General features: G+C 43.0%; 1 protein-coding gene across 8 annotated transcripts in view; it reads right to left on the bottom strand.

The window, feature by feature from the left end:
• Positions 1–13,671, bottom strand: part of Cpeb3 (cytoplasmic polyadenylation element binding protein 3) — a 191,720-nt gene that overhangs the window by 18,885 nt on the left and 159,164 nt on the right. For all 8 annotated transcript variants that reach the window (XM_057777651.1, XM_057777650.1, XM_057777649.1 and 5 more), the window contains one exon: positions 5,018–5,199. In XM_057777651.1, coding sequence (XP_057633634.1) covers positions 5,018–5,199 — 182 coding nt within the window. The remainder of the gene's footprint in view (positions 1–5,017; positions 5,200–13,671) is intronic.

The raw sequence follows: 13,671 nt of genomic DNA, 5'->3' as shown, positions 1-13,671 counted from the left end.
CAAATGAACAGACAGAACTTTAGGTCTGAGATGAGCAGTGTGGCTGGGGAGCCTCCAAGCTGAAGCAGCTCTGCCCTTACTCGGGAGGTATCGTGAGGAACTTTCTGCACATCTAGTGTTCCTGTTGTAGACTATAGGATACTGGACCAGGACGGGCCTAAGGTCAAGTTCAGGTCTAATACGCTGTTAAATGTCAAAGAATACTCTCTGATATTCTAAGGAGCAAAATTAATTTTTTAAATTATTCAAATGAGTATCTTAACTGGGCAGAAAAGAAAAGCTGAGCAAGAGTTGTGCGGTGGACACAAGGTCAGAAGAGAGGGGTTTCCCATTTGAACTACCTCTCAATCAGCATTCAATCAATAGTTGAACCATTGATAAATATTCAATGTTTGTCCATTGCATGCCATATTCTGAGTACACAACAGCTACTGTGAAAGACACAGTCACTGCCCACTGTGTGTTCTGCAATAGAGTAATGACTTCAGCACCCTAGTACTCAGGCCCACAGCAGACTAGAGAGTGGTGCTATGATGGTCTGTGGGTCAGGGCTATACATGCCAATGAATAAATCAGCCCTAAAATTACCACCATGGCAGTGAAGCCTGAAGGAAAGGTATCAAGCCAGGTAATCGTAGATTTGGCCCTAAGAAATGGAGAACAAGAGCAGTTATGGCTGGCTCAGGAAAAGGAGGAAGGAAGAGAGAGCAAGCATGCAGTACATGAAGGGTATTTAGGAAAGCTTGAGGTTGTTTATTTGTTCTAACCTTTATCCAATAGGTAGGAGAATGTAACCAAAAGGTTTAAATATAGGGAAGTGATTTACTTCTAATTAAACTAAGCTGCTACACAACTGATCCTCTCACTGCACACAAGGTTGGACGGAAAACACCTCTGCCTAAAGCCCATCTTGGCAACAGGTGTACAATGGTACAAACAGACTAAAAACATTTCAATCATAGGTATGAGATTATGAAACAGCTCAGTAAAGCGCGTACGAACCACCTGTCCTCAAAGACCAGAAGATTAATGGAGGAGTCAGCAAGTACTGAATACCGACATGTTCTAAGGAAATAGATAAGCCAGTAATTCACTTAAGATGGATAGAAAGAATTAAATCTACAAAGGTCACATATTTCCATAAAAATATTTCCTTTACTCCATCAAAAATCTTAATCTTAGCAACAATAAAAATAAATAAACATTGATTACCAAGAAAAATTTCAGTGGACAGAAAAGAGCTACAGAATGCCTCGATTTCTTCTCATGCACCTGCACTTATGAGAGCATTTATGTCCACAGACTCTAAAGTTCCAGACACTTAATAAACTGGGAACCTAAAGGCCAAGCAAGGCTGCTTTGCAGCTGGCCTCCATCATTCCTCTCAGAGTAAGCAATGCGAGGGATAGTGGCAGCCAACAGAGAGCTGTGGCTTTAATGTGCTTTGGTTCCATCGAATCAACATTTATTTCCTTGAGACAGCAAAGGAGATGAAGGCCGATGGTATTTAAAAAGTCAGGGCTTAAAGGCAACTCCAGTCACACAGGAGAAGGAGGTGAGGGCAGCACCTTAGACTCTTAATAGCAGCACAAATCGATTATGGGTAATGGCGGGCACAGGTCCTCGGCTTTTAGCACAAGTTTCACAGGCTTTACGATGAGACTGTCGCAAACCCTGTAGGAGCTATCCGGGAAGGGTGAGCCGATGAAAAACATCACCTAAGGAGATACAAACGTGCTATTATATAGTGGTAGCTCCCTAGAAAGCTCAAATTTAAATTTTAGTAGTAAGACACGTAGAAATAAAAGTATGAATGAGCCTAAAACACATCTATGAAGGATGCAGCTAACAGACTCAAAATGTCAGAGACAAGCATTGTGTGGTTTATGCTCAAGGCAAGGGCAAGAAGTGGGGAGGGCGGGATTGCAGTGTTTACAGGTCAACGGTGGGAAGATGAAGTAGGCTCTCACTCCTTCCAGTGAAGGAGACGGGCTTTAGAAGAGTCCGGGCAGACAACACATGTGAGGATGGAGTGGGGCTCCCAGAGAAGGAAGAGTCTCAATGGTTCCCAATGCTCCCAACTCAGACGACTATTGGGGAATAAGCACGCCCTCCCCTTTTCTCATTTAGCACCCTCAGAGGGGAACAAGGAAAGTTACTTTCATACTGATGAGAACCTAAAGTTCTCTGGGTAAGTTTTATTGCCCAGGTTTACCAGTGATGGGTGGGATTGCAGCCTGAGCCCAATGTATCAGACACCCAAATGCACAGGCACAAGCAGGCAGTCCACCAGCAACAGCAGCAGGAGGAAAGAGACCTTCAAAAAGCACCAAACTTCAAAAGGGGCTTATTGAGCATCTCAGACTGAACCAAGCAAAGGTGCATCCTGGGGCTGAGTCAGAGAGAAATGGTGCCTCTCTGAGGAGCTCAGTCCCGTGAGGCCTGCTGTTAGAAAAGATGTGCGGGGACCTGAAAACAGGAATAAAGTCGAATCGTTGTCATTTCTTCTAAGTCTCCATTAACTCGGTGTTTCAAAATTCTGAAAAAATTAACAAATAAACCACTACCACTTATTCTCATTTATTCTCAAGTATTTATTCTAATTTGCTCAAATACACATGCTAATAAGACTTCTTACTAAATATGCAAAATCCACTACCAACCCGAATTCTCGCCCCTAAGACACTGTGACTACAGACTCCACCTACTTGTGTGATAGGACAGGGAGAAAGCGAGCTGGCACTGACCCGGAAGCCTTATCCCTACTGGCTAGTTCTCATAATTTTGGAAGGGTCTACGCATGCTCCCAAGGGAGAATAATCGACAGCTTTATCCAGCTGTGAACTCCGGCAGCAACAGTAACAGCTGGCCTCGTGAGTTATCCCCTGGAGCAACAGTGGCATGGATGCTGCGAGAGCAAACAGGAACCTTCTGGTTGAATTCAAGGCCACCCCACAATATAAAACTCATTACTAGTACCATTAACTGGTTCCAAAACCCCTGGCTGACTAGGTCATAGACACTAACAAAGAATATAACACTCATATTCTGCTGGATAGACATAGCAATAACTTGCTCTTAAATCTTATCTTTATACCTGCTAAAAGGTGTATCTATCTGTCAGTCCTCACCAGAGAAGCTTCTTTTTGCAGTAGGTGGCAACTAATACAGATACCCATACGTGGTCAGCGTGCAGAGAATATGAGACCGTGCGTGGCTCGGCTCTAAACGGGACATCTACAAATGGGAAGAGCTCATGAAGTCCCTAGCAGAGGAACTATTGGCAATTGATGGCTACTGGGGGAGGGAAAGGTCAGTTTTCTTCAGGGATACGGTCTCAGAAAGGCTATCCATGCTCTGGTAGACGGTTCTACATCCACGCACCTATAGGCAGCACTATGTGAACTCAATGGTTTAAAAACAGAGCGCATGAAGTTAGCGGGGCGCGGGGGGGGGGGGGAGTTCTGGAAGTGACTAGGGGAGCAATTGGAGGAACAGGAGTGGAAGGTGGCTTTGATTTAAAAAAATTATAATGCACATTAAGTTAAAATGTATTAGGTAACATTATAGCTGTAACATTTAAAATCAACATTCACATGAAATTGTTTTATTCCACTACTTTCTCTTAAAAGCCTCTTTAAAAGGCCCTGGAGCAGCATGGAAGCTCTACAAAGCCAATGTAGCTTAACCTGAAGATGAACAAGTTATGGAGCATAAGATTCTGAAAATTTCAGAAATTATTCAAATTTAAAAGTTCTTTGGTAAAAAGAAAAGAAAACAATCAAGAAAGAAACCACTACCACCTACTCTCAAGGAAGCAAAGGATATTTATTCTAAGTGCTGGCTTTTGTAATTTGATCAGAACACGTGTTAACAAAATACAATCTTGCTGAATATGAAGTACATCACCAACAGCAAATTCCGCTGAGATGCTAAGAACACTGTCTGTTATACAGACTAATCAAGGAGGACCGCAGACGGAGGGTAAAGCTCCAGAACAGGAGGCTGCTTCATTAATTCCAATCCAGTTGGTGCCTCAAGGACATCCTCTGTTTAGAAGCAAGAATAGTCACCGAGAAAGCCAAGACTCGGTGCTCTTCTCCTTTGTCTATCTTTACCTAGGTCTCTTTACTCCTCCCACCCTCCATTCTCCCAGTCTTCCCAACAGCGGAGAGCTGCTCACAGAGCCAACAGAGCACACCGACTCCCTCAACCCCCCATGCCCTCTCTCTAGACCAAAGGAAGCTCACTCAATGCCTATAGAGCCTAAGGAGGCGGTAGCAATGAGCAAAATGGCAGGTAATGTAACATGCATGTGTGTATAAACACATGTGTTTCGTGAGCAGTAAAATTATGTGAAGTCGGGGAGGAGGCTGAAGGGAGTTAGTAGTTAGTTCCTGTGATTGCTACCAAGTACGATGTTACAAAAGTAAAAAATAAGGGTAAGTTCGATTTTTTATGAATACTTCTGAACATGCCAATTTAAGTTTGCTTTAAGAACACTGTCTGGGGGCTGGAGAAATGGCTCTGCAGTTAAGAGCACTGATTGCTCTTCCAGAAGACCGGGGTTCAATTCCCAGCACCCACATGGCAGCTCACAACTGTCTGAAAATCCAGTTACAGGGGATCTGACACCTTCACACCAATGTACATAAAATAAAGATAAATAAATCATAAAAAATTAAAAAAAAAAGAGAGAGAGAGAGAAAAGAACACCATCTGGGACAAAGGAGTGACCGGCTCCCTTGTCTTTGTGAAGGCATCGCTACTGGTTTGGGCACTAAATTTTGCGGGTTTGTTTTCATCACCTGGGAGAAAAAGAAGCAAGGCAGGAGATTCAGTCATACCTTCACCACAGAGAATTCTCTCTTCTGCAGGCCAGCTCTGTGGACTCACAGCCTAGTGCCGTGCCAGATACAGCTGCTTTCTTATGACCGCAAAATACTACCCTGCCCAGGACTGCACAAGACAAGCTTCATTGCTTTCCCACAGCAATGCCATTGGAGTGGCTGCTTACCCGTTTGTCAATGTCATTGTGTTGAAGCTGCACAAAGCGTGCACTGATGGCTGCAATGTAACTCTGCTGATTGGAGAACGCAACACGCCCAGCACCTTTGGGGTACTTCAGCTCTGGATCTGTGTCAATGCCAGCATAGCAAACACCACCATACAAACGGTCCATTATCATGGCCAGTTCAACTGTAAGAAAATAAACACGTCTACGTATAACTATTTGGAACAACTCACCCAGGAAAAGGAGGATCATGCAGTCTAATCATGAAAAGAAAACCCATATGAGGGCTTATGAAGAACATCCACAGTCTTACAACTCCAATAGAAGAGCTACTCTGGATATTTCAAAAGAAAATACAAACAGTTTACATGAGTATACACAGGGGTATGCGGGCATGACTCAAGAGCACTGTATCAGTAATCTGTTTAAGTGAACTACCTAGCCGTACTGGCCTGAGTCTGGATAGGTAAAGCAATTCATGGTGACCTAACAAGTTATGGAGAAATGTCTACTTATAGAGCTTGAGACTGAATGAAACTTCAGTGCCTCACTGCCTATTAGAGCTCAACTGGAATCAAGTCCTTATTCTACCTAGAGACGATGTATCTACAGATATAAAGTTTACAAATATAAAACCTGTACTGACAGAAAAGGATAATGAAGAGTCGACTCTATTCCAACTGAGGAACCCTCATGGCATCTCAAATAGAACTCTCAGTACTACTAGTTAATAGTAACAGCAATGAATAGCCAGGCAGCTCTCTCCAAGCTGTATAAATGCGCACCCTGAATCTTGTTAGAGGTCTAAGCTAATGGTCTGCTCTGCAGTGCTTGCCAAGTCTCCTGCCTTGATTTGGAATATTTACAAAATGTTTATAGTGAAGTTTGGGGATCGGACCATTCCAAGGGTCTGATATTAAAAACGTATGCCCACCATCGGTCAGGGTACCCTCGAGAGACATGTGGCACTTACCTGTGCTGCCAATTGCCTGAAGGTAATTGTTTACTTGAAAGCACCATCTCCGCCTATGGCCATTCCTTTCAGGCCACCGCTAAGTCCAAAGACTCAGGCCTAACCCTCGGAAGTGACCTAAACACCCATTTTCTTTCAAAACCTACATTTGGCATTTAGAAAGAAGAAAACAGGGAAAACAGACAGCGACCAGAGCCAATGCAACAAACACCACCACACTCTGGTGGGGACAGGCAAGGGTTCTGCAGGGCTCAATGGCGTGTTAGGATACCCCTGATGGAGGAGTTACTTTTATTTAATAAAGAAACTGCCTTGGCCCATTTATAGGCCAGCCCTTAGGTGGGTGGAGTAAACAGACAGAATGCTGGGAGAAAGAAGCCGAGTGAGGAGTTGCCATGATTCTCCCCCTCCAGACAGACGCAGGTTAAGATCTTTCCTGGTAAGCCAGCTCGTGGTACTACACAGAATATTAGAAATGGGTTAGATCAATATGTAAGAGCTAGCCAATAAGAGGCTGGAACTAATGGGTTAGACAGTGTTCAAAAGAATACAGTTTCCGTGTAATTATTTCGGGGCATAAGCTAACAATGTGGGCGGCTGGGTGCTGGGGACGCAGCCCCGCCGCTCCTATTACAACATACCCCTGAGTTCTACGGATAGATGTAAATCCAAGTATTACTCATTCTGGCATAGTGAAGTTGCAAAGGCAATAAGAAAAACTGCCACCACGTCAGAAAGGCTATTTTTGTACTTCAAGTTTCTTTTTATACTAGACTGCCTAATATTGATTCTTTTCTAAATGCTCACTTTTTTTTTTTTAATAGGAAGGACAACCTATAACAAAGCAGTGAGTTTCAATGAGGAAATAAACTAGCCATAACTAGCCCAAGAGAAAGGGCTATGAAGACCAAGCAGCAGAAAGCCATCCCAAATGTCCCAAATGGTCGGGATCATTGAGTCCCAATAATCAGCAGCACTACTGATTAAAAACCTAAGTGGACCGTGCTGCAGTCTCCAGCAGCAACTTGAATATCATCACTTGCACAGATCTGCACCAGGACCCTGAATGTCAGGTCAGTGGTTCCTCCCACTGCAACCTTTGATGGCCTAAGCTTTTCCTCACATGTACAATGCTATTCTCAACAGAAAGCAGGAACTCAAGGGAGGACTGGAAAACATAGCCATTAATGAATTTCTTTTAGTAAGATAAGAAATCTCAAGGCCCAGGAAACTAGACACTAATTTTCCTAAGACCCGGTTTGCCCTAGAATGGAAAAGAAAGAAAACACTCCCGAGGCCTGGTGAGTGGCCAGGAAAAGAATGCTGGCAAGGAACCAAGTGGCATTGTCTTCCATAATAAGGACTCAAAAAGGTATCTCAATTACAAAGGAAGAGAGTGGTTGAAATCTGGGAGCTCTAGAGTGCTATCATTGCTGCTCTATACCACAGCAGTCTCCAAAGGAGTTCCAGGGACCCCCTCATTCCAGAAGTCTCTTTACATAAGCAAAAACATTCCATTACTTTGTGAATCTCTCACTGGGCCAAAGACTAGATCATGACTGACATTACTGGCAGTTAATCACATCTGCTAAAAGCAGGAACTCTCATCTAAGTATGCGTTTATGAAAATCATATAATGTTCCTTCATGAGCCATATAGTCATTTTTTGCATGTATGTACACGTGTGCATGTTCATTAGTATAGGAAATGCACATGTATGTTTATGTGTGTGTGGAAGACAGAGGTCACGGGTGTGTTTTCTCAAGAACTTGGTTTTGATACAGGGTCTCTTGCTGAGCTCTGAAGCTTGCCTACTAGGCAAGGCTGGCTGGCCAGTGAGCCCCAAAGATCCTCCAGCCTCTGCCTTCTCAGCACTGGGAGCCTAAGTATCCACTACGTTGCCTGAGCTTGCTTACGTGGGTTAGGACTGAGCTTTCTCCCCAGTCCTATAGTATTTTCTAGGACATCAAAACATCTCCAGACATTTGAGCAATAATGCTTTACCTAGCCGGGCGGTGGTGGCGCACGCCTTTAATCCCAGCACTCGGGAGGCAGAGGCAGGCAGATCTCTGTGAGTTCGAGACCAGCCTGGTCTACAAGAGCTAGTTCCAGGACAGGCTCCAAAACCACAGAGAAACCCTGTCTTAAAAAAACAAAAAAAAAAAAAATAAAAAAATAAAAAAATAATGCTTTACCCAAGTAAAAGGCAATTGTTGAAAGGCTAGGAGAAACCAAAGCAGCTAAAGGAAGAATTTTTTCAAGAAAACTGACAAATTTTCATCTAATTCACAGCTTGGGGGGGGGGGATTGATTGATTGATTGATTTATCTCATGTAGCCCAGACTGGCTTCAAACTCTGTGTAGCTAAAGATGACTTTGAATTCCTTATCCTTCTGCCTCTACCTTTTAAGTCCTGGGATCACAGGCATGTGCCATCACAGCTGGCTTCAGTGGCTACTAGGCAAGCCTTTTACCAACTGAGCCACACCTCAGTCTCCTGAATCTATATTTTAAGTCTATGTTATGATCACCTTTGGAGAAAAAAATCAAAAGCAATCAGATAACTGTCTACAGCTGACCATTTATTTCCTCAAGCCTGTCTTCCTGTGGTGCCCTTCCTGAACTCGTTCTATGTAAAACACTAGGAGAAGCCCCTTAAATCCCAACCAGAGTTTCCAATATCGAGAAAAGGAGTCACTTTTCATAAGTAATCCTTTTTCAATAATTTTAATGCTATAAAGACAGCAGTAGAAACAAACTTCATCCATCCGTTACTAGATGATGGGTGACTGACAGAAGCAGGGAAAAAATCAAGACTCTTGAGTCATACACATTTCTAATCTGAGAGCTCCCCAGATTTTAGTATTTGTTTTTATTTGTGTGTGTTCGGGTGCCTGCAGAGGCTGGAAGAAGGGGTTGGAACCCTTGGATCTAAAGTTAATAAGCATTCGTGAACCACCCAATGTGGGCGCTGGGATTTGAATTCCGGTTCTCATGAACATCAAGTGCTCTTAACTGCTGAACCATCTCACAACACCAAGTTTTTCTATTTTTTAAATAGAAGATGTAAGTTTACTGGCAAATGTTGTGATACACAGCTACCTTTAGAAACTAGGTTTAGAACTCTCTAAAGTATCACTAATGAATACAACGATGTCTTGTACATGCCCCCTTCTGATGGGAGGAAAGTAGGAATGAAAGAAACAGGCTATCATTTAGACTTTCTAGAAGGGAGAGAGAAAATCAAGACAGTCAGTAATTGTCTGGACAGATAAATCTTCATTGATTCATCTATCTCTGCCGAGATGAATCCATGATCTTGCTGTGAAATCTGAGTCCTTAATCAAGCCTATGTCCTATTGAATAAGCCAGCCTATGATGACAGTGAACCTCAGTCTAAACCTCTCTCTGAAGAGAGAATGGAAAGGGGAACTCCATGGAGCACAGTAAGAAACTTAACCCAAGGAAGACAGGGGTTCGAGGACCAGGCACACAGATGAGGAATTTGGAGTCCACATGGAGTTCATTCAGGCAACAGACAAGAGTCTACAGGACGTACCTCAAAACCACTTCCAGTCACTCCCAGTGTCCTCAGGTCTGTCTAGTCAGCACAGAAGTAAGAAGCTGGCAGGAGTTGGAGCTCTGTGCTGGGCATGCTGCAGTTTAGACTATGTGCTTTGCACTCCTAAACCAAATCAAAACACTTCATGATCGGCTTCCACAGCAGCAGCAAAGTCTCCTCTGAGTCCTGTTCCCTTCCCAGCTCCTGTGTGGGAGCTCCACAGAGTCTCACAGCAGAGAGGAGCAAGAAGAACACAGCCACGGCAGCATACAGCATTTCATGGATTCTGTCTTGTGCTGACTACACCGCTGAAGCTGAAGCTGAACCCCATTATGGTTTCTTGGACCTGCTCCTGATTCTTCAGATGTGAAAAGGACTTCAGTTCAGAGAAAAAAATCTTGATTTCCCCATTCTACTCCTCTTGTTTAATTACTTTTTAAAGCCAGCCTGAAGGCAATGTCTAAGTCTGGGACACTGCGAGCCAAGTAAGGTGGCAGAGGAATGAGGATTTCGAAGAGAAATATCACCACATTCATCTTTATAGATTCTACATTGAGATCTAGAAGTCCTATTTCTTCTCTTTGGAAACAAATAAAAATTGAGAGGAAAAGCATGAGGCAGACAAACTTTCTAGGTCTCCCGTAATTGTTAAGCTGGCTCATAAGGGTTCAAGAGGAGACTGCACACACTTCCATTCTGTGTCAGATGAGGACATTTTTAAATGATGGCACGGAACACTAAGTCAAAAGAGGAACATTTATTTAAGTTCATTAAATCAAACTGCTATCAAGTTGCTCTTTTACTGAGACAATATCCTAGGTCTCCACTGGATAAAACAGCTTCCATCGGTACAGAGAGCCTAGAGCTGAACCACGGAGACTGGGGACTTGTTGCTGTTTTCACTTACTGCCTCCTCACGGAAAACACAAAGTCTTCTGTGGACAACCTCACGAGGTTAGCATAAAGACTAAGCATGAGTGAGCAGCTCTAAGCACACTGCTGAGTACACAGTGGCACTTGACTGTTCAGGGTTTTTTCTTCCTGCTCATAAATCTTTGCTTTAAATTAAGCTGGCTTGGTTGCTGCTCTATAAACATTAATCTATCCCAGCCTAACTATGGCTTTATGCTGGCTCAGTCTGTCAAGGATATGACAATGTTTGACAACACCTATGGGCAAAGGTTCATCTGGGAGGAGGAGGGTGGAACACACATTAAACATTATAAAGTCCTTATCCCTACAAGCATGTCAAACCAGGTGTTTACTTGGGTCACTTCATCGCGAACTTTGGGACTGGATGAGAAAGTGTCTGCTGCTGAGAAACTTGACACACCGTCACTTTGCCCGTCTACCATCTCACAGAACAGAAAGGAATATGGTTCCAAGACCATTTCCTAACTGCAAATCAGGGTGTGACCCCCAGTTCATATGAGCTATCAGAATGTTTGGACAAAATGTCTGGAATAATGATCCTGAGAAATCGTGAGATATATATTCTCTCCATATGGTATATATCATTCAGAAGTCTTTACCTCCCAGAGCTGGACTTGAAGCTCAATGATAACATGCCTGGCATGCATCGTGCCATGGATTAAATTTCTTAACCATAATGGATCTTTACCTTGACGTAAAAGCCATCATAGAGCAACAGGGGTGGGGAGCAGGAAGAGAATGAAACTTAAAGGTTAATAGGGAGAAAAAGAAAGGAAAGACTTAGCAGAGAAACAATGACTCTAGGAGCTCGAGACCTCAGTCTCTCAAGGTGAAGCTGCTCTGAAAGGCCTGGTCTGAGCAAATGTTGGAAGTCATCAAATGAAGAGCGTGGGTCTAAAGCCTATTAATTTGGGAAGAAGAGATTCCAAAACTTAGGCACAACCAAGACACCCAAACCGAGTGGGAGGAACACTCACGCAAAGAAAGTAGAGAGCACTGCAAACCAGGCATTCCAGTCTCTACGCGGTCTCCTCATAGCCCCTGCCTGACACTGATTTACTGTCAGAGGGAAGAGGGGTGCATCTTGGAGAGGTCCCAACGCCACAGGGATATACCGAAGGGCTTCTGTGTGGGGATTCAAAATACTATGTTGCTCGTTACCACTTGGAAAAAGGTCAGCATGCGATTGTCTCAGTAACTCACAGAGAAGCAGACAAATGGCCTAGTTCTTCAGTGGGCACTTAAAGGAATGTGCAGACTTTAGCCACATGGGGGCAGGGTGAATCTACTTATAGTGTCATCCCCACAAGGGAAATGGGGTGCTCTGAGAAATATCAGATTTAGGACAGACCATCCTTAGTTAATCATAGGAGTGATGGAAAGGGGGACCAGATACAGACAGCAATGTGTGTTACCCGACCTCGACCCACAACTCATTGGGACCCACTTTTCACTGGATCCCCTTACTTCTTACTCCTCACCCTCAAGTTAATTTCTCTAGGCCCATGATTTCCCCTGCCAACCTGAATTTTAAAAAGGAGCTTTGATCTGGGTATGGTGGGTCATGTCTGGCAGGAGGATTATGAGTTTGATGTCAGTTTGGGCTCCATAGTGAGACCCTGTCTCAAAAAACAAAAAGTTTTGTCAAAGCGTAAGAATGTTTAATTCAATAGACGCTATAAGCTGTTAGGATGACACTTGCTTCTTTCAAGATCTCTCTATTCAGATGGATAAGGGCTACATTTAGAATAAATATTATGATAGTCCCTATCTTACAATGTCAAAAGTAAAACAAAACAAAACAAAAAACCAAAAAAACCCTCAAAAGATCTATAGGAATAACATAGATGGTAACATTCCAGTCTTCCAATCACAACAAGTTTTGGCCAAGATAAAGGGAAAGAAAAAAAATATTTCCTAAAACCCAAAGCCTTACCTACTAAGTGAGGCCCAAGGAAGACCCTGCACTGAGACACTTGGTAAAGAAAGCCAGTCTTCAGCTGGAGCGATGGCTCAGTAGTTAAGAGCATTTGCTGCTTTTGCAGGCCCCAGGCACCCATGTCATATGGCTCACAAGCACCTGTAAGTCCAGTTCTGGGAATCCAAAGTTCCCTGGCTTCCACAGGCATCAGCCAGCACGTGATATACATGAACTCTTGCAAGCTCACAGAAATTTAAAAATATTTTGAAAAATGCTCTGTAATATTTCAAGACCAAATTACAGAATCATGTTAAAGAATATAATTTAGTCTTCAACTATCAATACATTCCTTGTGTCCTGTTCTGAAGCTTTGGTTCTCCATAGAAAATGATCTGTTTAGCAGGATGGTGAGATGTTCACTCAGCTCAGTATGGCATGCCCTTGCTGATTTATTTAATAATGGGCTTCCTAGACACTAGGCACCAGCTGCATTCTAGAAATGCTGGCAACTGGGCTGGAAGTAACACGGCAAGTAGACCAGTAGACCTGAAGTAAGTAGACCTTACTAAGCCTCTACTACATATCTGCCAAAACAAACCAATTTTAAGACAAAAAGAGCTAAGAAAGAAAACCAAGATATATTAGGTATATTCTCTAAATAAATATATTCTCTAAATAGAACACACATCCTATTTCTGACTAGATAACTGAATATACTTTTTTAAAATACTTATTTTCATTTTTTTGACATTTTGAGACAAGGATCTTATGTAATGAATGCATGCCTTGAACTCATTAAGCAGCTAAGGATAACACTGAACTCTTGATGCACCTGCCTTCTTCCATGTACAGAGATGGCAGCTGTGTGCCCAATGCCCAGATTTATAACCTAGTATCATTTTTGTCTAATTCTAGAACTTGCAGCATCTTGTTGAAGCTCAACATTGAGTACAATGTAGCTTATTAGCTACAGTTCCTGTGACTTAAAATCAAGACCTGACAAGTTAAAATCAGTTGTGGTTGTGGGCACTGTGTGGTTCTGCCTGACCTGAAACTCACTATGTAGACAAGTTGACCTGGAACTCAAGAGATCCAACTTTCTTTGCCTGGGCTTGCAGGTGTATGCCACTATATCCAGCTTTAGGACTTGTAAAGGTTCTCATATGGGAAAGTAAGGGGCGGGGTCAAATATTAAAACAACTTCCATTGTATTGTGCAGTTAGTTGCAAGGTATAGCAGTGATTATCCAACTGTAAAATCTGTGTGCA

This window comes from Chionomys nivalis, chromosome 8, assembly GCF_950005125.1.
Source record: "Chionomys nivalis chromosome 8, mChiNiv1.1, whole genome shotgun sequence".
Taxonomy (NCBI): Eukaryota; Metazoa; Chordata; class Mammalia; order Rodentia; family Cricetidae; genus Chionomys; species Chionomys nivalis.
The sequence above is the reverse complement of the archived record's forward strand: the minus strand, read 5'-3'. Positions and strand labels throughout refer to the sequence as shown.